Source organism: Bos grunniens, chromosome 12, assembly GCF_055505025.1.
Source record: "Bos grunniens cultivar Pamir isolate PY7600 chromosome 12, Bosgru_T2T1.0, whole genome shotgun sequence".
Classification (NCBI taxonomy): domain Eukaryota; kingdom Metazoa; phylum Chordata; class Mammalia; order Artiodactyla; family Bovidae; genus Bos; species Bos grunniens.
Window position 1 is genome coordinate 34,441,527 of NC_141176.1, and position 24,721 is coordinate 34,466,247.

General features: G+C 49.2%; 1 protein-coding gene across 5 annotated transcripts in view; it reads left to right on the forward strand.

Moving 5' to 3' along the window:
• The window catches only part of SPATA13 (spermatogenesis associated 13), a 233,320-nt gene that overhangs the window by 164,749 nt on the left and 43,850 nt on the right, over positions 1 to 24,721 (forward strand). For 3 of the 5 annotated variants that reach the window (XM_086329712.1, XM_086329715.1, XM_086329714.1), the window contains exons 2-3: positions 8,387 to 9,985; positions 23,052 to 23,417. In XM_086329712.1, coding sequence (XP_086185838.1) covers positions 8,387 to 9,985; positions 23,052 to 23,417 — 1,965 coding nt within the window. Of the gene's footprint in view, positions 1 to 5,300; positions 5,416 to 8,386; positions 9,986 to 18,418; positions 18,593 to 23,051; positions 23,418 to 24,721 lie in introns of those variants that run through there. The other 2 variants (XM_086329713.1, XM_086329717.1) reach the window with 2 other exon arrangements.

Sequence of the window (24,721 nt, forward strand, 5' to 3'; positions counted from 1 at the left end):
GTGGGCTGTGTTTGGAGAGAGAGAAGAAACCTGGCCGGTCTCCCACACTCGCTCCCCCTGCAGGGAGTGGTGGGCTAGTAGACAGAGTGGACAGTGGCAGGGCCGTGTCCACAGAAGGCGTGTCATCTTTGCCGTCCAGAAGACCTCAGTGTGCACAACCCCAGGGGCGGCCACCTGCCTGCAGCAGCGGCCCTGGGCAAGAAGCCGGATGATGGAGCGGCTGTACAGTCCCATTGGAGCTTCTGGCACAAGTTTCTGTTGTAGAAAGAATAGTAAACCCCCAAAAGAAGCCACTGAGGGGCTCTCCTGAGTTGCCCGCTAGTCCTTTTTTGAAGGACAAACGTGAGCTGAGGAGTTGGCACTGAGTGAGGGCCTGAGACACGTGTGGTCTTTCCCTCCATCCGGTTTTCCTTGCACTTGGAGTTGTCGGCTTTTCTGAGCCTCTGGAGTGAGGCTAGGGCCCCTCATTAGAGGAGGTTTCCTTTGCAGAGACCAGGGTCCTTGGTCCTCCACCGCAGAGGGACACACGATGTCCCCGGGGAGGGCTCATCACCACAGCCCCCTCCTCTATCCAAGCAGCCTCCCCTGCTCCACCCCGCTGAGCTCCTACCGGAACCCCCGAGGTGGGGGTATGACTGGGGGCCTCTGCTCAGGGACAGTGGCCGGTCACCACTGCTCTGGTCTCGTTGGTACCTATGGGTACCAGGGCATCTCCTGAAGGAGGATGTCCATGAACCAACAGCCATGTGTCAGTTCAGCAAAACAGGCAGTTTAAATCAGACAAACGAGGCATTCCAGCAACTGTTTTCCTCTGAAAACCAGCGTAAGCACATGGGCCACCAGTGAATGAGCAGGAGAAGGTGGTCTCTGCACCTCTGTCCTCAGGGCTGGCAGCACAGCTGCTCCCACACCCGCTAAACTGAGGCCGAACTGGATGGAAATGGGGTGGTAGGCTGATCTTGTCCTCTCCAAAATGCAGTGTTGTAAACTGGGGATCTATGTCCAGAGACGCACTTTATGCAAAGAACAAAACCAAAGGACTTGGGCAGTAAAATAAGTGCACGCAGCACATATATATATACACACACACACTCTTGCAAACGTTTTTACCAAGCGCTGGGTATACAAACTGTGTCGAGGGGACTTCCGTGCAGCCTGCAGGGTGAGCCCAGTCACTACGGCTCTGGATTCTGCTAAATCGCCCCTTGGGAGCAGAAACGCTGCTTTTGCTCCAGTGACCTTCAAAGTGCCTTCTAGATCAGGGCTGCCCATCTGGAAAACCTTCCTTGCTCTGAATAGTCAGTGCCGTTACTGGGAGGTCCTGTTGCGTAGTGACATCCCTTTCGGGGGTGGCTGCAGGCACGAGGTAGTCCTCACCGTGAACTTGGGAGCTTGCTGCTGCAGACTTACTCACCGAGAGAGAAAGGTGGGGGCCGGGGAGGAGCTGTGAGAACCAGGAAGGCCGTATGCAGCTCTTTCCTTGGCAGTGCCCCTCCTGAAGTCTTCCAAGGCCGTTTCAACCCCAGGTTTAGAGTGGGGTGCGGGAGCGGGGTTCAGAGGCTGGCATTTTGCTGAATGTCGGGATCACGGCCAGGAAGCCCAGTGGAGACGCAGACCTACCTAGCACACCTGGTTAGACCCGCCAACCCCCAACTTCAGAGACCACAGGAAAGTTTTCCTCTCTTTGGCCTAAGACCTGCAAACTTCCATCCTCACTGGGAAACCCCATTCTCACCCGCAGGCATGGGATTTAGCCTAGTGACCCAGATAAGGCCAGCCAGCCAGTCACACCTTGTACAGAATCCACACCCTTCCCGAAGATGCAGTGATCCAGTCTCGTCCAGCTACAGTTTTGTTTATACTTTTGGTTTTTAGACAGTTACACGATTGGGCATTTATTTATTTATTTAAATTTATTTATTTAAATTGGAGGCTAATTACAATATTGTAGTGGTTTTTGCCATACATTGACATGAATCAGCCATGGGTGTACATGTGGGTATTTAAATGAAGCCAGAGCTCCACTCTGCTGAAGCATCTTCCTGCATCTTCTCCTGGAAAGACGCTGAGGATGCCAGGTCCCCGGGGAGGGACAGGCTTCCTTTGACATGTGCACATGGAGGTTGGGAAGAACAGAGAGAGGGTCTTGTGTTCAGGACTGATGGGCAGTGGGGGAGGACCTTCATCTTTGAAACTAGAACCCACCGTTGAATCTTGGGTGCATACGAAATATTATAAATTATGGTTAAATTCACTATATTATCAGCTAAATGTGGTTTGCTGGACAGAGTCTATGAGAAAATAGATCACCTGTAAGTAACTCTTGGGCTTCCCTGGTGGCTTGGATGGTGAAGAATCTGCCTGCAATGCGGGAGACCTGGATTCGATCCCTGGGTTGGGAAGATGCCCTGGAGGAGGAAATAATAACCCACTCTAGTATTCTTGCCTGGAGATGTCCATGGATGGCAGGTCCATGTGGTTGCAAAGAGTCGTTTAGAACACAACCTGTTCATAAGGTGGGGGACTGGAGTTTGAGCTCCCAGTTAGAGTCTCAGTTTCAGCAAGGTTCTGGGAAAGATGTTGGAATGAATGAGAGAAGAAAAGGACCTTACAGGGATGGGGAGGGGAGAGTGAGATGGACAAGCTCAGCGAAGGCAGTGCTGACCGTTGGCCAGTGCATGGCCAGCCTCACAGCTGAGGACGGTCTGGCTCAGTGGGCCCCTCTTCCATAGTCAGTCACTGGCTGGATGCAGAGGACACAGTTCCGTAAGACCTGGTTTCTGCCTCTCAACTTCGTCAGAGTGTCGTGGAACGAGCAGACAGGACCAGAGCTGCAGAGCTGCGTGGCGAGGGCTGAAATGGTGGTGCACATGGGGTTCCCCTGAGGACTGGGGGGGGGGCATCTGAGTTGGGAGGAAGGAGACCGTGCCTCCCAAGAAAGAGCTGATTTGAGTTAAAGATAGTTAGGCAGAGCACATGTCTGTTAGGAAAGGAGAAGCATCTTCAGGTATTCCAAAAAGAGAAGCTAATAGAAGGATCCTCTTACTCAGCTGAGAAATGAGAGAAGCCAGAAGAGTTCAGGCGGACAGTAGCGGGAAGGTGCTGCCTCCCAAGGCTGGAGGGAAATGGGGGGCCACCTGGCCCCTCTGTATAGGAGTGAGGCCCTGGGAAGGGGGCTCAGACAGGCGGGGACCCCAGCAAGAGTGGGAGCTAAGGAGGGGTTGCTGAACAAGCCTTGGCTGAGACCTGAGCAGAGGGGAAACCCTGTGTCTCCCTTCACTCCCCACTCTGTGTCTCCCACGGGCCCACCCACTGGCCAACATGGCCGGAAGCCATTGGTCAGGAGAGCATGGGGACTGTGGTTTCCCAACACAGACAAGAATGGCTGCAAATGGCTCCGAGAGCCAGCAAGGAAGTGGCCGAGAACATCACAGCATGAGGAGGGGTCGCTGTGAGTGTCAACATTCGTAGAGGGAAGGTGTGGCGGGCTGGGCTGAGACGCGACTCTTTCTGAGGTCCAGGGGCAGCCAGGGACACTCGATGCAGTGGTGCCTGTCCGTTTGCACACAGGAAGGACACTGTGGCTGGGGGGCGAGTGAGTCAGACCGTAGGACCGGAGACTGGTCAGGGTAGCTAGCCATCCCGGTGGAGGTATTGGAGCTGGGGCAAGGCCAGGACTGTTGAAACGCTCCAAACCTCAGGCCAAACCAGTGAGATGGGAAGGGAAAGGAAGAGGGCTGGGATGACCCTGGGGTTTGGCCAGCACGCGGCAGTGCTGGGGCTGGAGCCGGGTTCCCTGCTGCCAGGGCTGCCCCTTCACTGTCATGGCTGCACGGCGGGTCCTGGTCTCTGTGCTGTGCTGTGACTCAGGGCTCTGTGCACTCACCCCTGAGCATCCAGATTTCTGGGTTGTCTTCCAGTGTCGTCTTTTCTATAATTTACCCTAATGTGTTACGAAAACCTCCTTATTTGTACGTGAGCCTGTTATATGTTCCTGAATTTCAAATTCGAGTACAAGTTCTTATTTAAAAATTACTGATCATGGTTGTTTTCAGAGAATTCTCATTACGAATGAAAAGAAATGTTCCCTTCTAAAGTTCATACGGTCCAGAATCCAGCTGGTAGACAATGGATTTCACAATATTCCCATCTAAAATTCTTTCTTGTAGCTCTGTTCATAAATATCTCTGGCTGAGCTCCCGTAATTTACAAGACTGGCTACAAAACCACTGATTGAATTGCAGCCCTTGTTACTGAATAGAGGTCAAAGTATTAGTTCTAAATAATGCAAGTTGGTATGTTACTCGGAAATTCCAGGAAAAGCTTTTTTCCGTGATTTTCAGTTTCGTTCCAAGCAACAGACAACAATCACATTGTTCATAGAATACTAAGTCACTGGTCGTTTAAGAAGCATGTTGCCCCAATTAGAAACTCAGATACACATGTGTTTTACTGGATCCTGAAACTTACATAAAGCTTTAAGCGCACACTTTTTAGTGTTGTAAAAATTTGAACATATTCTTGTTAGAATAACATGGTGGTATGTAATGATGAGTTGTTGGTACAGATATTATAGTAAGGCAGGATGACGGATACAAAATTCACATCCATATAAACTTGAATAATTGTGCAAATCACAGTTCTTACTCCAAAAGAGTTAAGCAGTCTTGTTCTGAAGGCAGCCACATGAACCTGTTAAAATGATAAATATAAATATATGGCATTAGAATACACTTTGGTAAAGCCATTTGGTGAGCTGCCTGGGCTTCCCGGGTGGCTCAGTGGTAAAGAACCTGCCTGCCAATGTAGGAGGCGAGCCTGGTGGGCTACACAGTCCATGGGTCACAAAGAGTTGGACATGACTGAGCAACTGAACAACAGCAACTGGAACCCATAGAGTAAGGGGTTTAATTCACCTTAGGGAATTCGCAATGGCTTCTCAAAGGTGACACCTGCAGATACTCTTACAGTGTTAGACCAAGGAAGGTTTACGCTTTTCTAAAGCTGTTTTTACCGAGTTTCCACTATTATATCGAGCCATCCTTCCAACCATATTGTTCTTAATGTAGGGTCAACTGTCATCTTGGCTTGCAAAGAACTTTACGGTTTCACCTCAGAGAGTCCCACAGGCTGGAGGACCCCCCCATCTGTGGGCCAACGGACAGCTTCCTTTACCTGTGCTAGACCCCCCTCTAGGACAAGCCTTTGCCATGTCACCACCTTGAGTTTATCATGGATCCTGCCCATCTCCCAGAGGCCAGCAGAGATACACACACATGTCCACATCTCTTATTTTATAGATGGTGCTGAAGCACGGATGACAGAAATGGCTTTACTCAAGATTCAGGCGACAGTTTAGATCTAGACCTGGCCGCCGGTCCTCTATGGAACATTCTCAAACCACCCAACATGAAAGTAAGGCTTCCCTGCACCCCTCGAGCCCTTAGGATCAGCTTCACCCCTGGGTGCTTGGTTACAGAAGGTCTCATAGCGCCCTCTGGCTGTGGTGTCAAGACACTGTCTTCATCCAGCCAGAGTACAGGAGGGATACTGTCTGCTCTTCTGCAGCTCGTAACAGGACCTTTGTTATTACCAACTGTGTGGTCAGTGCCTATGAATGGACATGGAAATAGGCATAAGCTGTCTGCTTTATTTCAAGATTGTGAGAAGCAGCAATAGCCACAATGCCTGTCCCTCCCAGAATAGGTGAGGATGGGCAGGCGATGCTGGGTGTTAGGTTCATTCTGCAGCTGGTGTTAGATTTTGAATCCAACCTTGGTGCCGGGGTGAGTCAGGATGTTGCTGATACGGTTGATTCAGATGCAACCCCCGGCTCTTCAGGCCCCTCACCTCTCTGAACAGTAGACCTCAGAAGGCATCTTCTGATGAAGGGAGCTGGGTAAGTGGACCTCAGAGAGGCTCCCGGGTCTGCATCTGTGGAGCCTCCCTGGTCCCAGATGGAATCAACTCTTTAACTATGATTCTCCCTGGGAATCCCCCTCAGTGGGCACAAGCTAGGGGCAAAAGAAGACAAACCTGTCAGGATCTGGAGTGGAGGAGCAGAGGAGATCTCTGCATGAGGTCAGATTTTTTTCTGCATGTGAGAGGATTTTGCCAGATTGGGACCCTACGTCAAGGTCTGTATACACCTTGCTCCTTCTCTTCTACCTTTAACGTTGTCTTCAGAATATTTTTGCAACCCTGGACTATACAGTCCATGGAATTCTCCAGGCCTGAATACTGGAGTGGGTAGCTTTTCCCTTCTCCAGCGGATCTTTCCAACCCAGGGCTTGAACCCAGGTTTCCCACATTGTAGGCAGATTCTGTACCAGCTGAGCCAAAAGGGAAGGCCCTCAGAATACCCGTCTTGACTTGTATCATGAAGACTTCCAGGACCTGACTTAAGTCAGGGTTATCTCACTGTGGACAATGACTTCAGCCATAAAATCAAGACGCTTGCTCCTTGGAAGAAAAATTATGACAAACCAAGACAGCATATTAAAAAGCAGAAACATCATTTTGCCGACAAAGGCTCATATAGTCAAGGCTACGGTTTTTCCAGTGGTCATATACGGATGTGAGAGCTGGACCATAAAGAAAGCTGAGCACCAAAGAAGATGCTTTTGAACTGTGGTGTTGGAGAGGACTCTGAGAGTCCCTTGGACTGCAAGGAGATCCAACCAGTCCATCCTAAAGGAGATCAGTCCTGAATATTCATTGGAAGGACTGATGCTGAAGCTGAAACTCCAATACTTTGGCCGCCTGATGCGAAGAACCGACTTATTGGAAAATGACTCATTGGAAAAGACCCTGATGCTGGGAAAGATTGAGGGTGGGAGGAGAAGGGGATGATAGAGGATGAGGTGGTTGGATGGCATCACTGACTCGATGGACATGAGTTTGAGTAAGCTCTGGGAGATGGTGAAGGACAGGGAAGCCTGGCATGCTGCAGTCTATGAGGTTGCAAAGAGTTGGACACGACTGAGTGAGTGAACAACAGCAACAATTGACGGACCATTCTCGGATCTCAGGGCTGGCTCTGGGACGGGCAAGCTTTGGGCCTGGGTTGTGACAGAATGTGAGGGAGGTGCTTAGGGTTGTCAGCGCCTCTTAAATCATCCTGGAAAGAGAGCCACTTACTTCTGCACAGGCTGCCACTGGCTCTATCACAGGAGTAAGCTCCAGGAGATGGTGAAGGACAGGGAAGCCTGGGTGCTGCAGTCCGTGGGGTCGCCAAGAGTCGGACACAACTGAGCGACTGAACGATGTCTTGAAGCATTGAGCTTGGAGTCGGACGCCTGTGTTCAAATCCTAGCTTGAAGCAGTGGAGAAGAGCATAGCCTTTGGGATGGGAGAGCTGTGGGACCCTCAGGTGACTTCTCTAACCTGCCCAGGCGTCCATCTGATGGTGCATAAAACAGGGATAGTCCTGTTGGCCTCATAGGGTTACCAGTGCCATCTTGTTTCTGAAGCGCCTGGCGCGGGGGTCTGACATGCACGCGCCTGGTAAACGATGATGAGCACCCTCCCTGATTCCATCTCTGATCCTTCACTGAGAGCAGGGGAACCATGCTCCCTCGCCGGGAAGGCCGGGCTGGCCTGATGGGCAGAGGCCATGGAGCTGCACATTCATGGGGGGAGAGCACAGACACTGTGCGGTGGGCGTCTGCGCCGAGGGAGGAAGGACGAACGTGCACTGTTGGTTTCCTGTGAATTTGTGTCCGGATTTCTCATAGTTCAGTACTACCCTCAACTCTCTGGGGTCCCCCAGCCAGTTAGCATCTTTGATCAGATCAAGTCAGCTTGGTCCGTCCTGCTCTGGTGGCCCCCGGGGTGTTTTGCATCTTTGTCTTTAGAGTTTGGGGTATTTTGTAGACAATACACAGCTCATTGTCTTGACATCACAACTCCTTGCTTGAGGCCTCCTGTGTACTTAGCACTTGCCTCCTATGAGCTGTGTTAAATTGAACCTGGTTCAAATTTCCCTGTGATATTTTGGAATATTGTTGGAGTGTGTGTGTGTGAGAGAGAGATAATTGATGATGTCTTCTATTTTGAATAACACAATCTCGAACTATGCCTTGGCTTTTTCATTCTAGCAGTTTTTCAAAAGTTTTCTTGAAACAAGTGCGGGTGGATTTCAGAGTTTACCATCATAAGGAATGCACAACCCATAGGCAAAATTTGCATTCTTCCCTTTTCATTTATGAATTAGAGGAAAAAAACATTTTATTAATAGTAATTGAATAGTAATTGCAAATAGTTTTTATGTGATCGGCAGGCCTGGTTTTCTGTTAGCAACTCCTAAACAAAATAGCTAAGCCTCCGCTGATGGAGGTTCTTCTTGGCATGACGGGGCTAACTCCCTGCTTTGTTTCTGCTGCAGGCGGTGACTGCGGAGCCCAATGTGCACGGCGGGCGGGAAGGCCAGGCCGGAGGCCCCCAGGAAGAAGACCTGCGCGTGGGGCCGGGGGACATCGAGGCGCGCGTGGGTCTGAGCCGCGCTGACCTGCGCCCGCGGGCCCCCGGCCCCGAGAACATGACCACGGTGCAGAACGGCCACGGGCGCGGAGCTGCGGTACCTGGTTCCATCTCTGACCCCAAGGACCCCGGCATGGGGACCCACTCGGCGTGCCGCAACGGCGGCTGCAGTGGCGGCGGTGCAGGCGCCCGGGAGGCGCGGCTCAGCCCGGCCCGCATTCTGCGCCTCTTCTCTGCCGGCCCTGGCAGGACGCGCGCCGACCGCGAGCGGCCCCGGCCCGCCGGCCTCGTGGGCAGCTCGTCCACGTGGAACGCCCTGGCCTCCTTCCGGAAAATGGGCTCTTTCAAAAAACTCAAGTCCTCGGTCCTCCAGGGCATTCAGAACCGGGAGGGGTGGGATACGGCGAAGGAGGGAACCTCGGACCGCGATCTGGGCAAGTCCGTCCCCAACGGCGAGGCGGCTGGGGCCCTTGGGGGCAGATGTGCCCCTGGGCCCGGCTTCGCCTCCGACGGCTCGGACCCCGAGGAACCGGACGAAGGCTTCGCGCGTAATGCCCTCCGGTCGCGGAGCCTCCGTCGTGCCTACGGCCTGGGGCGCATCCGCCTCCTCGACCCGGAGCCCCTCCGGCCGGCGGCGTGCGAGGCACCGGAGTCCCTAGCGCGCGAGCCCGAGCGGAACGGTGTCTGCCGGCGCAGCAAGAGCACGGACAGCCTGACCTTCCTCGGGAAGAGCTCCTTCCGAAGGAAGTCCGCCTCGCACTTGGCCGAGCTGCGGGCCGCGCAGGAGGGCCGGGGGTCCCGCAGGACCCTGAGCGGCTCTTCCGCCGACTCCGACGGCTCGGGCGGGGCCCCCACGAGGCCCAGGCGCTGGAGGAGCCCGCTGCGGGTGCCGGACCTGGCTCGCGTGCTCCGGCTCGCGGGGGGTGGCACCGCCGGCCGGACTGGTGACCCCGGGAGCGCAGCGCCTGGGCCGCGGCCACTCAGCCGGCTGCACGATGACTACTCCCGCCGCGCGGCCGCCGCCCCCGAGGGGTGCGGACGGGGGCGTGCGGAGCCCAGAGACCCGGTCCCGGTGGGTGTAGGAGGACCGCCCAGGGCAGTGGTCCCAGGAGGTGCCGCTCCTCGCGCCCAGGGCTCTCCGTCCAGCCCACCGGCCCGGGAGATGTCGGACAGAGACTCCGACGAACCGGGACCTGGTGACCGGTTTCCCTCGGAGCCTGAGCATCCTCTAGGGCCTCTGAGGCCCACCACGCCCAAGCCCCCCAGCCCTCGGAGCCCCGATGCAGTGAGTGCCAAGTGTCCCAGCAGTGTCAGCGTGCTGTCCCTGAGCTCAGCGGACAGCGAGGAGAGGGCCGAGGGGCCCGCGCAGAGGGAGCAAGGTCTCGGGTCCTCCCAGGAGGCCTTGCCAGCCACCTGTGACCAGGGCAGGGAGGACAGTGGAGCCAGCAGTCACGCTCAGCCCAGCCATGGAGGGGCGGACGGTCCAGAAGACAAGACAGAAGAGGTAAGGATCCTTGGTGGCCTGCCAAGCATGACAGGTGCCTGTTAGGGTCACCCTCCTCCCCCTGAGATGGGCACAGGTGGTCCCTTCACCTGCCTGGAGGTAGTGCTCCCAGCTGTGTTGCCCTCAGGAGTCTTCTTGTTAGGTTGCTGTTTCTCAGGTTAAGAAGTGACCTCTCTCTTTGTTGTGAAATGTACCGCTGTTTTGTGAAGCTGCTGGAGGTGGCATTTATACCACACAGTTCCTCCAGGAGAGATGAGCTCAGCTCTGAGCTAGATTTGGGAGAAAAGTTGAAGGCATCTCTCTTGTACTCCATGTAGCTAATAGGGGCTCTCAAAATTCTAATCTTTGAGACATTATTAGTATTATGACTTTCCTTCTCCTTCTGCTTTAAACTGTTTCCATGCCCTTTCCAACAGAGTTTGTGTGAATGAGATTCTTTGTTAAGAGACCATTACATGTTCTAAGTCGGCTTCATTTCCCAAGAGTGAATTAGAAACGTGCACTGTTATACCTGTCAACCCTGAGTGATGATAGCTCAGAAATTTTTATGATGGTTATTGTACTTATTTTTAGAGTAGAACACAAGCACCTCATGAATCAAATTCACTAATAACTGTCAAGGCTCTGAGAGCAATGTTCTTTTCATTTCCTGTCAAGGATCCAGGCAGCCTTACTGTGTAATTTCTACTCTATAAATGCATTCAGTAACGTTCCCTTACAGAGCTGAGAGCAGAGGAGATGCATGCTTCTGTCTGTATTGCAAAGGATTCTTCCCATAAGCTCCTAGACTGTGTGGTTTTTGTTTAGTTACTCAGTTGTGTCCAACTCTTTGCGACCCCATGGACTGTAGCCCACCAGGCTCCTCTGTTCATGGGATTCTCCAGGCAAAAATACTGGAGTGGGCTGACATTTCCTCTCCGAAGGATCTTCCCCATCCAGGAATTGAACCTGTGCCTCCTGTATTGGCAGGCGGATTCTTTACCACTGAGCCACCAGGGAAGCTAGACTATATCACAGGTATAAATTGTGCCAGCAGCGATTCCTTCTCGTTGGCCCCCAAAGAGGACCTCAGTTTTGCCTTCATGCCTGCAGAGGGCGTGATGATGCAGCAAACTCAGAAGCTGAACTATTTTGTAACCTCTGCATTATAGGGAGCCCTTAGAAAGGGGGCCTACCACAGATCACTTTCAGATCTAAGTCCGCCTCACCCGTCCCTGGGTAGCCAGAGAGTGAGACTGCCTCACTTTTTCTGGATCCAGGCTTGAATGGAGACCTCAGGGCCAATCTGTCTTCCAGAGGTCCTGTTTGTTGATGACCACTTGCTCATTTGCATATTCCTAAAAGGAGTCCGTGTAGCAGTTGTAAGGAAATGGGACTCAGTGCTAGCCAAGGGAAGAGTCCTGCCTTTGCTATAGGTTGTGTTATCCATCAAGGCCTGAGCCAGTCTGGGCTTCACTTCTGCCTGGGTGATAAGATGACCAGTAATTCCTTACACCAAGCACCCCGTTCTGCCATACTGATAGTTTAGGACAACCCCCTCCTCCTCAAAAGAGGGATTTGCTGTGGTCAAAGGGTTCTTTGTGTTAAAGGTGGGGACTTCATTTTCTGTTTAACAAAATTAGTAATAATTTTTAAAAAGCCATTAAAGTATTTTATTCCTGAGCACATATTAATTAAATATATTCAGGAGTTAGTTTCTGACTTATTTACTTCCCAGGGTAATTTTTGACCATTATACAATTTCACGTTTATATTTGCTGTTCTTAGTTTATGGCACTTAGTTTCTACCCACAAGGGATCACTGAAGAGAGAAAGCAGGATATGAGTAGTTAATAGTGCGTGCATGTGGATAATGCTACAGATTTTCTTTAAGATGTTTATTACATTTTTAGGTTGCATTCATTTCTGCAAAATTCTCATGTAACACATCAAGTGTCCTCTTATACGTGCTTGTTAAAGTAAATGACGAACAGAGAAAAGACTGATTTTGCCCAATTTACGTGGTGTATGCTGGTAATCTTCAGCATATCTTCTTCGTTACTTGCAGAGAAGTACTTGTAAAATATAACATGAAACCTTCTCTTTTATTTTGTCATTTAGAAGCAAAGTACAAGCAAAATGAAGCAAACAAAACAAACCAGAAAGCACCTTGCTTTAAAATGCAGCAATTTCACTCTTTCTAGGTTAGAAGCAGTATTTGTCAATCTTATATAGCCACAATAAAACTAAGTATCAGCCTTTACTATGTTTTAATGTACACTGGGTTATTTTCTTAGTTTATTGATAGTATGGTTCCACTTGGGGGCTTCCTAGGTGGAGCTAGTAGTCAAGAACCTGCCTGCCAATGCAGGAGACACAAGAGATGTGGGTTCAATCCCTGGGTCCAGAAGATCCCCTGGAGGAGGGCATGGCAACCCACTCGAGTATTCTTGCCTGGAGAATCCTGTGGACAGAGGAGCCTGGAGGGCTACAGTCCGTGGGGTCACCAAGAGTTGGACATGACTGAAGCAACTTAGTACGTAGTATATATGATTCCACTTACATGTTTAAAGCTAGCTTGAGCTACAGTTATTGTTGAACTTTAAAGGATTGAAAGCTGTACATTTTATGATATTTAAAATGCTTATTATCATGCAGTTTTAAATAAAGGAGAATAACTTCTTAGAATCATTTAGAAATAAAAGTGACAATCTTTGAAAAACTGCACACAGTGGAACAAGACTGTGTCCCAAAATCACCTCCATAGCGTTGTATTCCTGCCACCTAGTGGTAAACATTGTTGTAACAACGATGACCAGGGGAATGAAACTGAAATTGTTACGTGCTTGAAAAATGCGGTTGAGCGTTTAATACCTGTTCCCTTATAAGGGAGCAGGCACAGGGTGTAGTGTGGTTGCTGGTGTCCCTGCAGAGTCACCCAGTAGCTCACTGGATGAATTTGGGGCCCTGTCCTTGGTTCTGCAGAAAGGATGCCCTCGTTCCTGGTGGTGCTGAGTGTGCCACAGATGAACTCTTTCAAGTGATGAGAATCCATTGTAATTCCTTTACGGGGAGCTTCAGGCTTTTAGTTTGCCATTTGAAAGATGCCCAGCATTGGGCAGACCCTTAAACACCTTAAGGGTAGAGCACAGGAGAGCTCCCTCTATCTTGGAGGTCTGTAAGAACCAAGGAAATTACGTGGTAAACGCTCGGCCCCGTGCTTCCCAGCAGCCGTCGTGGTCTGCTGTTCACTCTCCTTTTGTGATTTCTCCATCCTAGATTGACCTGACTCCTTCAAACAGGGGCCAGGTAAGGTCAGTGTTTTCTGGAACTGATTTTGACACCCACCGTGTTACACCCTTATGGATCAAATTGCCAAGTCCCCCATCCAGACACTCAGATGTAGCTCTGAGGAACCGTGGGCGATGTCGGGGAGACAATCGACGACCTAAGATGTATCTAAGTCATAGTAGAATACGCTGAGTGAATTAAACCCCACAACAGGGGAAAAACCGTGATGCTAAGGGATTTTACAAGGGTTGTAGTTCTTACCCATGCACCAAATCCAGGCAGGCTTAATAGGGTGATCAAATCTGGTTTGAAGAAGGTGAGATTTCTGCTGGTAGTTATGGAGTGCAAGTGGAGCGGTTCAGCGGTCAGAGGCACAGAAGTTTTACGTGATTTCACAGAACAGGACACAACAGTTTGATTTGGTGTCAGGGAACCATCCTGGTCAAGCTGAAATCATTAGGTTCAGACTGTGGATTCTTGGATTCCACATAAAGAATCTGTATGTTACTTGATAAGCACTGAGGGATCAGAGATGTCTTTGAATAGAGAAGGGCCAAGCTCAGAACTGTGTGTTTGAGAAGTTAATCCACCATCTCTAAAAAAGAGAACTGGGAAGAAAGATGACCAGAGAGAAAGCTATTGGAATTTATTGCCAGAGAGATCTCGGAGGTAACAGGGCACTGAAGCGTTGGGAGGAGATCCAGGACAAGAGGAAGGACAGAGAGTGAAACAACAGACGCAATGACAAAGACCCAGCATGGCCAAACATAACCAAACACATAAATATTCTTTCAAAAGATGCCACAGTGCCTGAAATACACTCATAGTACCTTAAGATTGCTCAGCTTAATATCTTTATTATTAATATCATTAGCATATATTGTTTTATATTTTAAACGTATATGGTTTTAATATTAGTATCATTAGCATATAGCATTTATGTTTATGTATTATACATTATAAATAAAATTTTGTTTTGTCATATTATTTACCATATAATTAAAACGATAGTATTATTTATTATTGATATTATTACTACTAATAACAAAGCATAAACATTAGCTGTTATCAGATTCATTGTTAGTTAAAATTGCTGCCTTCAGTCAGGCTCTTCAGTACAGACCAGTTAAACTCTGCAAATCACTTTCCACCTTCCAGTCAGAGTTTCTCTGAGTCTGGAATGGGCCCAGCCAGGCTGCACAGTAAGGGCACAGACCCAGGCTGCACAGTAAGGGCCCAGCCAGGCTGCACAGTAAGGGCACAGACCCAGGCTGCACAGTAAGGGCCCAGCCAGGCTGCACAGTAAGGGCACAGACCCAGGCTGCACAGTAAGGGCCCAGCCAGGCTGCACAGTAAGGGCACAGACCCAGGCTGCACAGTAAGGGCCCAGCCAGGCTGCACAGTAAGGGCACAGACCCAGGCTGCACAGTAAGGGCCCAGCCAGGCTGCACAGCGCCTCAGCTGGAGCTCGTGCCTCAGAGCTGTGACCTGGACCTGGAACGGGGCCCGCGGGGGAATAGCTCAGGCACTGAGGGTAGACACCTGCTGTCTCAGCCAGGCTTGTCGCAGGCCTGATGTCCTGTAGGTTAGGTTTGGGCGTTTTTCTTCCAGCTCTGTCGAGCTAACTCCTGGTTCAGGAAGGAGAGGCGTTAACTCCTGAAAGAGTTAAGCATGACTTATAACCCTGGTGTTTCCACTGGACTCTGTTATCAACTGGACATGAACCTCTGTAGAATACAAACACCAGTTCCCAGAATGGCTTTAAAACCTTTCAAGCCAGAAGGAACGGTGGTATAAAGCATTTGGTCTAAAATATGTTGACCATCAATGGCTACTCCTGCTTTGAGGGGTGGGGGTGGTGGCTGGAATTTTACCAGCTCACATTGGAACTCTTAAAATGTCATTGACTCATCCAACTAAAAGTATGCATAGCAACCTCTGTTTATCTGATTTGTTCAGTTAATAAAGGTCCTTCTCAGCCGCCCCCTCAAGGTCAGCATTCTGGGGTTTGCTTTAGACACGTAAACTGAGGCCCGGAGAGGGTACCGTCCCCTCCCAAGCCCCGTGGCTGGGCCTGGAGCTGGGCCTGGAGCTGGGCCTCCAGCAGGACCAGAGCCTGGGGAGCTTCTGCTGGGACCCGCATGCAAGCACATTCTGACCATTTCTGGTTTCCCAGTCTTTGGTGCAATCCTTTCATCTTCCTTATCTGTAAAACAGAATTTAAAGTATCCACTGTATGGCTTTTAGGATTAAATGAGATGGGATCAGTGAAGGCCAGTTTTGAGATGCTGGCGTCATCGCTGTCTGCACGCTTCCTCACCGTTTTCTCTTGTCCCCACATCCCGCATTCTTGCCACGGAGCATGGACCACCTCCTACCTCCGTGGGTCCTTGCCCAGAGAAGAGTCCTTCCTCTTGATTTCCTGGGTAGAGTTGGCAGCTTGGGGTGGGCTGGGCCGCTCACTGAGGACCTTCATTCCATCCCTCCCCTGGCAGTTTGTGTGCGTCACTCGATGGTACAGGAGAGGAAGCTGTGTGGACAGTGGTGGGCCTTGGCTCAGAGGCCAGAGCCCCGCTGTGTCCGGAAGGTCAGAGCTTCGGGTGTGGTGGGCGGCCCTTGGACACAGTGTGTGACTGATCCACTCCCTGATATACGACATAAAAGTGTCATATGTTTACTTACAGCACGGTTCCACTGCACATCTGGATTTGTTCTTTCTGAGGCATAAATTATTCATCTAACACTGCAAGTTTTGAATTAAGCACACTGGAGATCTTTTGCAGCACCCACGTTAGAGTCTCTGGAAACACCAGGTGCCGCTCCTGGTCGTGCCTTCCCTCCCGGGGTTCCTGTACCCACAGCCCCAGACTCTTACCCAGGGTGTTCTTGGTGAACAGCCGTCTCATCAGGCTCGGGTTTACTTGACCAGTCAAGTTCACTGGCTGGACTGTTGTCCCTTTAAAGGAGGGGTGACTGATCTAGTCATCATCAGTGAGAGCTGCCGAAAAGAAAGAATCCCAGGAAAGTCGTGTCCTTCTTTTTCTGACACCCTCCCCTCCCCGAGTTCTTTTTATAAAGTCATGTCTGGGTGTAGGGTGAGAACTGCTCCCTTGACACCCAGAACTGCTCACTTATTTGCTCCTTTATCCCCATTCATCCCTCAATCGTTCATGAAGGTTTCTAACTACTGATTTCCCAGGCTGCAGACTTTGGGGATGTGATGATAGCATCACATCATTTGGAAAGAATGTAAGTAGCTGCTTTCATGAGACACCCAGATAAATAAATCAAGCCTATAAAAATATAGCAGTGGTTTTAACAGAGCCACAGAAAACAGAACTTAGAGCCCAGGGGAATTTATGAGGTTTTCTTGCAGGAAGTGATACTTCAATTGAATGTCGAAGGATGAAATTTCCAGGTGGACAGGGGCAAAAAGGTATAGTGGAGGGAGCAGCCGTTCTCTCATCTCCAATTGCATCAGATAACATGTGGCAAACAGTGGGTTGTTTGGTGTGGCTGGTGAAGCTGGAGCTGGCAAGGCACATAGGGTGAGGTTTTGAACCGCCAGCCATGATCTGATGTGTGTCTTAGTGAGAGTCTTAGGAGAGTCTTAGCCATGCTCCTCTTAGGATGGAGAGTGGATTAGAGACACGGAAGAGAGTTACTGCTTCTACGAGAGCCGTGGACAGATTCCTTCTGAGACTGAATGATGGCAGAATGTAGTCATCATGTGGATGGAGGTGGCTGGAGAGGGAGGGGGAGGAGTTAGGGGTGTCTGAGATCTCCTCAACTGAAACACAGAGGCAGGCATGTTTATGAAGATGGTGTTCTGCGTGCTAATCCAGAAAACCTTGGTTTCCTGGATTCTACAGGCATTCGGGGCTGTTGAGTGGCATGACTGTACTGCTAACTGTGGCTTGAAGTACACTGATGCTGGGAACACAGACACCATCCTTCATCACCCTCCCCAGAGAGTAAGCCGAGCCCTGCCTCCCTGCCTCCTTCCCTGCATCCTGGTTCCTCTCCTTCTCTATACAGAGGAGCTCAGACGGCATCAACAAGGTCTCCTGCCCAAGAAGGTTTAGAAGAACAATAGGCTTCTGTCATATTGAGCTCTAAAACACGGTTCTTGATTTTGGAACATTTTTGTTGTTGTTCAGTCATGTCCAACTCTTTGTTGTTCATTTTGTTGTTTTTGTTGTTTAGTCACTCAGTTGTGTCCAACTCTTTGTGACCTCATGGACTGCAGCACACCAGGCTTCCCTGGAGTTTGCTCAGACTCACGTCCATCGAGTCAGTGATGCCATCCAACCATCTCATCCTCTGTCGCACTCTTCTCCTCCAGCCCTCAATCTTTCCCAGCATCAGGGCCTTTTCCAGTGAGTCAGCTCTGTATTGTGCTGCTGTTGATTCTGAGATGGTAGGACAGGTGAGGGTGGGGTGGGGTGTTAAGTCCCCCAAATGGAATTCCTCTGAATGATTATTATGAAGGCAGGGGAGGGGAGACCTCAAGAGTCCATATTTCTCATAGTTATCAGTAAGGGTCTTTTTATGCTCAGAGAACTGTGTGATGGGTAGTAAATTGCGTCCGCGTGAATGTTAATATTTGCATTTTTAATGAATTACCTATTCTGCCCATCAAACAAGTTACAAAGGCCATAGGTTCATAGACTCTTTTCAGCACATTTAATCATCAGTTTTACACCTGTCAGGACAACTGAAGTCTGTAACACCAGCACTGCACTCTCCAGGGAGAGAGCAAGCATTAATTGCTCATGTGTTTCTCTTTTGAGGGCTTCCCAAGTGGCTCAGTGGTATAGAACCCACCTGCCAATACAGGAGATGCAGGTTTGATTCCTGGATGGGGAAGATTCCCAGGAGAAGGAAATGGCAACCCACTCCAGTGTTCTTGCCATGGACAGAGGAGCCTGGCAGGTGCAGTCCATGGGGTTGCAGAGAGTTGGACACAACTGAGCACACACACACAGAGCCAGCAGTATTTCTCTTTTGATTCCATATCCAGCTTTCTTCCCACAGCCGAGGGAAAGCACTTAAAGCTGTGCCGGGAAGCAAGGGTTAACGAGGCCACACACACATCTGTGTACAGACGTTGATGACGGGTGTGAATTGGCAGGTCTAGGTCAGGCTTTCTGAGCCCTGGGTAGTTCTGCGCTGAGCTGCTGGACTGTGAGAAGGTAGACCAGGTGGGGCTCCAGCCCGGCCACCTACACTCAAAGAGAGTGTTTCTAAAGCAAGGGAACACTCTTGGAGAACTTGGATGTGGTTACCTGCTGTTTTTCAGAGCACCTGGGGGCCACTGCCTGCGGCAGAGTTGGGGTAGGTCTTGGCTCTCTGGTGTCTGTAGTTCTAGGAAGAGTCGCAATCAAAGCTGTGTCCCCTGGATGGCCGTACTTTAGAAGCACGTAAAGTTTGATCAATGATTCAGTTTTAGAATTTGCGGGACACTTCACATGTCTTGCAAGGAATATGTCTTTTGGCAAAGCCTCGCTGTTCAGATGTGAGCTTCAGTCTGAGGGGTTTTCCCCCATCTGTCCCTCTCTCCTTCTGGACTTCTGCTTTGAGTAAAGTGTACATTTTGGTTTTATGTATTACAATTCTGCTCCACCTAGAAGGCGAGCTCTCTCCTTTCCTGTCTCTGGCGAGGCTGCATGGTGTCAAAGCACAGCCACAGCTGGTTCTCCCCGAGCTGCCCCGTGGGCATGAGCTTAAAGGAGCCAGCGTCTCATTTCCTGCCTCTGCACACCTTCCTTTCACCCGCCCCCATCACTTCCTGGAGCATGTTTGCTCTCAGAAGGATTTGTTACCTGATCATCTAAGACAGCTGCTGATTTTCCTAAACCCATCTGTCTGTCTCTGTTTTTTTCTTTTCTGTATCAATGAGGAAAGCAGGTTGCATAAGTGAAAAACAAACAAACAAACAAAAAACCCAACAACTGCATGTCGATTTGTGATCAGTTTATTGTCTGCAATTTTTTTGTACTTCTATTTTTGCTAGCATGCTGTTTCTGAACCTTTTTATCACAGGATGATGATAGAAATGAGTTTATTCTCACCGTGTGCTTAAGTTGTCTGTGCTGTTTGGTTTAGTAAATGAATTAAACAACCCATAATAGCCTGTTTTTTATATGTATATACTGCAAAAAAAAATAACAATAATACAAACTTTTCCCCAGTTATTCTATTTTCCCATGGTGTCAGAGGAAAATGTTTTAATACACCCTCTTATGTTTTTTTTGGTATGCAAATTAAACTGACAAAAGTTGACTTTTGTTCATGTGAGTAAGTGGGAGTTCACAGAAAACTGACTGCAGGAAGTGGTTAGGGCATCTTAACAGGGGAAAGAGGTAGGAAAAGCCATTGTGGAAAATGAGTGACTTTTAGGAAAGATGAGGGCCCTGTAGAACAGGTGGGAGACAGGCTAGTTTTGTGCCAGTGTCTGTTTAGCTGAGGCTTCTCCTCTCAGTGATAAGAGTCAGTCTTCCCTGGTTGGAAGGAAAAGAATACCTTTTCCTTGCAAGGAAGAGAAGGGATTTATGACAACTGAGTTCTGCTTTCAGGTAAAAGGAAAGCCTGTTCTTACAGCTTTTGAGTTACAGCTTTTTTTTTTTTTTTTTGAGTTTGCAGCTCAAAGTGGTGTTTATTCGCCATGGTGTGTTCTGGACCCTGTCCATGGTGACTTGAATTGGACATAGACATCCAGGCTGTAAAAATCGAACTGGCAGGTCAGAAGGGAGTGGAATTTGCTAGAGCCCACTGCCTTCTGAGCAGAGGTGACTTGGTATATCTGGAGAAAGAAATGGCAGCCTACTCTAGTATTCTTGCCTGGGAAATCCCATGGACAAAGGAGCCTGGTGGGCTACCATCCACGGGGTCGCAAAGAGTCAGACACGACTGAGGGACTAAAAAACAACGACTTGGCATATGGGCGCCTCATGGTGTAGTGGGGACAGGTTACAAGGCCCACACCTGGTGTCTGTTACTGCTGACTGGCTGCATGGCCCTGAGCAAGTCACCAGACTTCCCTGGGTCTCAGATTAAAAGTACATGACCTGCATTTCAGGTCTCAGTTGCCACTGATTGGCGAGAGGCGGGGCTCGTTGGGCCAGTCCTCAGGGCAGGGCTCTGGGGGTTTGGGGGTGGGGAGACAACCAGAGTGGCTGCTCTGCCTGCCCTGCCGTCTCATGACTTGCCTGGTTGTTCCAGCCCTCCCTGGGTGGGGTTCTGTTTTATTTTCAAGTCTTTGTTACACAGTGTCTCAGGACGGAGGGGCTGAAGACACTAGGCTCCTAGGGACCGCTGCTTGCTCTGAGCCCAGATATGGAAGGTCTGTGGGCTGAGCCCTCGTGATTGTTCTTCCGTGAGGCTCTTTGAGAGCAGTGACTCACCAGGGCTGAGGTGGGTGGGCACCCTGATCCCCACGGTTGCACTTTGTCCTCCCAGGACCCAGACGGGAGCAGTGGCTGAAGCCTGGGGCCACAAGCTAACCCTAGGCCAGGCGGACTAGACAGAAGTCTTCCCACTCCCACACCTTCGGGGTTCTCCTAGTCCATGGCATTGCCTCTGAAACAGTCACTTGAGAACTTGGGAAGTGTCATCAAATTCCGGGCGGCAGACTCTCCACCTGTGGGGTTGTCTGGTCTGGAATCTGAGATCCTGAGAGGTTAGTGGTGACTCGTTCAGGCACACCCAGCTGGTTAGTAGGCTGATCTGGTTTAGTGCTTGCCCCATCAGACCAAGTCCCCGAGTGTTGGGCCAAGCAGCAGCCCAGACTCAGTCCCCTTAAGACACATTGTCTGTGAACCTGCTGAGAGAGGGAGCCTTGGATAGCAAATGCAGCCTCCGGGCCATTTCTCCCACAGGCCTGCGTTACCTGAGCTTTATTATTTATCTATTTTATATATAGTAGCGTATATATGGGCTTCCCTGGTGGCTCAGTGGTAAAGACTCTGTCTGCAATGCAGGAGACCCGGGTTCCATCTCTGAGTCGGGAAGATCCCCTGGAGGAGGGCATGGCAACTCACTCCAGTATTCTTGCCTGGAGAATCTCATGGACAGAGGAGCCTGGCAGGCTGTAGTCCATGGGGTCACACAGAATTGGACACGACTGAAGTGACTGACGTGAGTCTGAGTGAACTCCGGGAGTTGGTGATGGACAGGGAGGCCTGGCCTGCTGCGATTCATGGGTCGCAAAGAGTCGGACACGACTGAGCGACTGAACTGAACTGAAGTGAAGTGACTGAGCAGCAGCAGCGGCAGTGTATATCTGTCAGTCACAATCTCCCGACTTATCCCTCTCTCCCCTTACGTCCTGGTAACCATAAGTTTGTTTTCTACATCTGTCACTCTTATTTCTCTTTGGTAGGTAACTTCACTTGTACCCTTTTTTCAAATTCCACATATAAGTGATACCATATGATACTTGTCTTTCTGTGTTTGACTGACTTCACTTACGATAATCTCTAGGTCCATCCATGTTGCGGCAAATGGCATTATTTCATTCTTTTTAAGGCTGAGTAATACTCCGTTGTATTAATGTATATGTACTACATCTTCTTTATCCATTCCTCTGTTGATGGACATTAGGGTTGTTTCCATGTCTTGGCTATTGTAAATAGTGCTTCAGTGAATATTGGGGAGAAAGTATCTTTTTGAATTATAGTTTTGTCTGGATATGTGCTCAGGAGTGGGATTGCTGGATCATATGGCAGCCCTGTTTTTAGTTTATTAAGGAACCTCCATACTGTTCTGCATAGTGACTTCACCAAGTTACATTCCCACCAACAGTGTAGGAGGGTTCCTTTTTCTCTACACCTTCTCCGGCATTCCTTGTTTGTATATTTCTTGATGCTAGGAATTCTGATTGGTATGAGGTGATACCTCATTTTTGCTTTGGTTTGCATTTCTCTAATAGTGAGTGATGTGGAGCATCCTTTCATGTGCTTTTGGTCTGTCTGTATGTCTTCTTTAGAGAAATGTTTATTTCGCTTTCACCCATCTTTGATTGGGTTTTTTTGCATGGAGCTGAATGAGCTGTTTGTATATTTTGGAGATCAACTCCTCGGTTGCCTCTTTTGCAAATATTTTCTCCCATTCTGAGGGTTGTCTTTTCATTTTCTTTATGGTTTCCTCTGTTGTGTAAGAGTATACTACAAAGCTACCGTAATCAAAGCAGTATGGTACTGGCACAAAGCCAGAAATGTCAATCAACGGAACAGGTTAGAAAGTCCAGAAATAAACCCACATGTCCATGGTCAATTAATCTATGACAAAGGAGGCAAAAACATACACTGGAGAAAAGACCATTTCTTGAATAAGTGGTACTGGGGAAACTGGACAACTACATGTAAAACAATGAAATTAGAACAATCCCTAACATCACACACAAAAATAAACGCAAAATGGATTAAAGACTTAAGTGTTAGGCTGGATATTATAAACCTCTTAGAGGAAAACACAGGCAGAGTACTCTTTGACATAAATTGCAGGAACTCCTTTTTTGATCCACCTTGCTAGACTAATGAAAACAGAAACAAAAATAAACAAATGGGTGCTGATTTTCTTAGTATCTTTTATGATGGTTCATCATGTGTCACAAACATCACTACTGAGATTAGGGTTTTAATTAAGCCTCTGATTAAAGACAGGTTTGCTTCTTCCCATCCATGTTTCAGTCACGTCTTTCTGGGACACAGTCAACTTGGTGGGGAGGGGCGGGGGCTTGTTTTCTTTACCTTCCTGGATATCACCCTTACCTAACTTGTTCGCATTTGAAAAGGTTGTGACCGAGGGGTCCTGGAGGCAGGCTCCCCCACCGGAGGAAGAGAGGACGGAGGCTCAGAGGATCCCCAGGAGGAGACTGGGGTCTGGGAGGAGGTCAAGGCCCCGACCACTCTCTGACTATGGCCAGCTGGTCGCCCGAAGTCTGTCTATCCCAGAAGACTCGATCGCCGTGGACCCCCAGAAAGAGGACGCTGCGGACAGTGACCACCAGCCCAGCGTGGCCCCCACAGACCCTGCAGACCAGACTCCTGCTGGGGGCTATCCCCAGGGGGGCCCAAGAAGACGCCCCATCTCTGTGATCGGTGGGGTCGGCTTCTATGGGAGCAGCCAGACGGAGGAGGGGGAAGCCCTCCTGCCCCAAGTAAGACCAGCCGTGCTGCCCCCAGAGCCTCCTGGCCTCTGTCCTCTCGCTGCAGACTTCCCAGACTTTTCCTTTCTTCTCTCTGCCTCAGGGATGGCGTCATCTGCTCACAGCCTTTCTTCCTGACTCTGAAAACATGCATGAATTAGAACTAACCCACTGACATTTGGATGGCTCTGACTAATCTTCTGTCTTTCTGGGATCTCAGATAATACGTGAAACTGGTTTGCTGTTTGTTCTGAATCATCTGGGGAAAGTAGCCGTGCATATTTAGTGAGCTTCCTCGAAGAAGAAATCTGGAAAGAAAATGCCACTTATCCCTAAAATGGAAAGACAAGAAGAAAATTGATTTTTTTCTAGATGAGAAAGTAATTTTTTCTGCCATTTTATCACTCTTTACATGTCAGTTGTAGCTTTGTAACTGTTTTGACAGTAGATTAAAATCTTAATATTATTTCCTTAGTGCATTTTAGCAATTCAACAAATACTTATCAATTACCCAGAAAGCCCTTTGAGGATACAAACATTTAAATAAAGGCTTCCATTCAGAAGGAGTTTATATTTGGTGAGGTCTTATCCCAGCCATGGTCAAGTGTTCACATGAGTAAGTGCATGCTTCATTTTTCTTTTTTTTAACTTGCTAGTTGATATCATAAATAACTCAGGAAGAAAGTGAAAATGTTAGTAGTCATGTCCTACTCTTTGTGACCCGGTGGGCTGTAGCTCACCAGGCTCCTCTGTCCATGGGATTTTCCAGGCAAGAATACTGGAATGGGTTGCCATTCCCTTCTCCAGTAGATCTTCCCAACTCAGGGATCAAACCCAGGACTCCTGCATTGCAGGCAGATTCTTTACCACCTGAGCCACCAGGAAAGCCCTAAGTAACCCATACATTCTCTTGAAAGGGCAGTAATATATTGGTATTGGATTTTCCGTTTCCATTCTCCCTATAACCCCGGCATAGTGCTTATTTATAGCAAATACCCCCAAAATCTCTTGCTTAATTGAACTAATTTGAATTCAGTTAAGGTGAAAGCAGATTATGTTGAAGAATACTGCAGACTTTTTGTTGTGTTGAGATGCTCTACATGCGAGGAAATAATTCTAAAGGTGGCTGTCCTCACCATGGTATCACGGAAATGATTCTGAATGGAAGCAAATCTCTTCTAATGTGAAACACAGTCTAGGGGCGATCTAAGCACTTAAGACAGTTTTTCACTTTAGAGCATCCAAAAGGAGCATAGTAAGATAACTTTCTGCCCCCAAGCTTGTTTAGGGAACTGGGTAGAGAAATACTGAGAAAG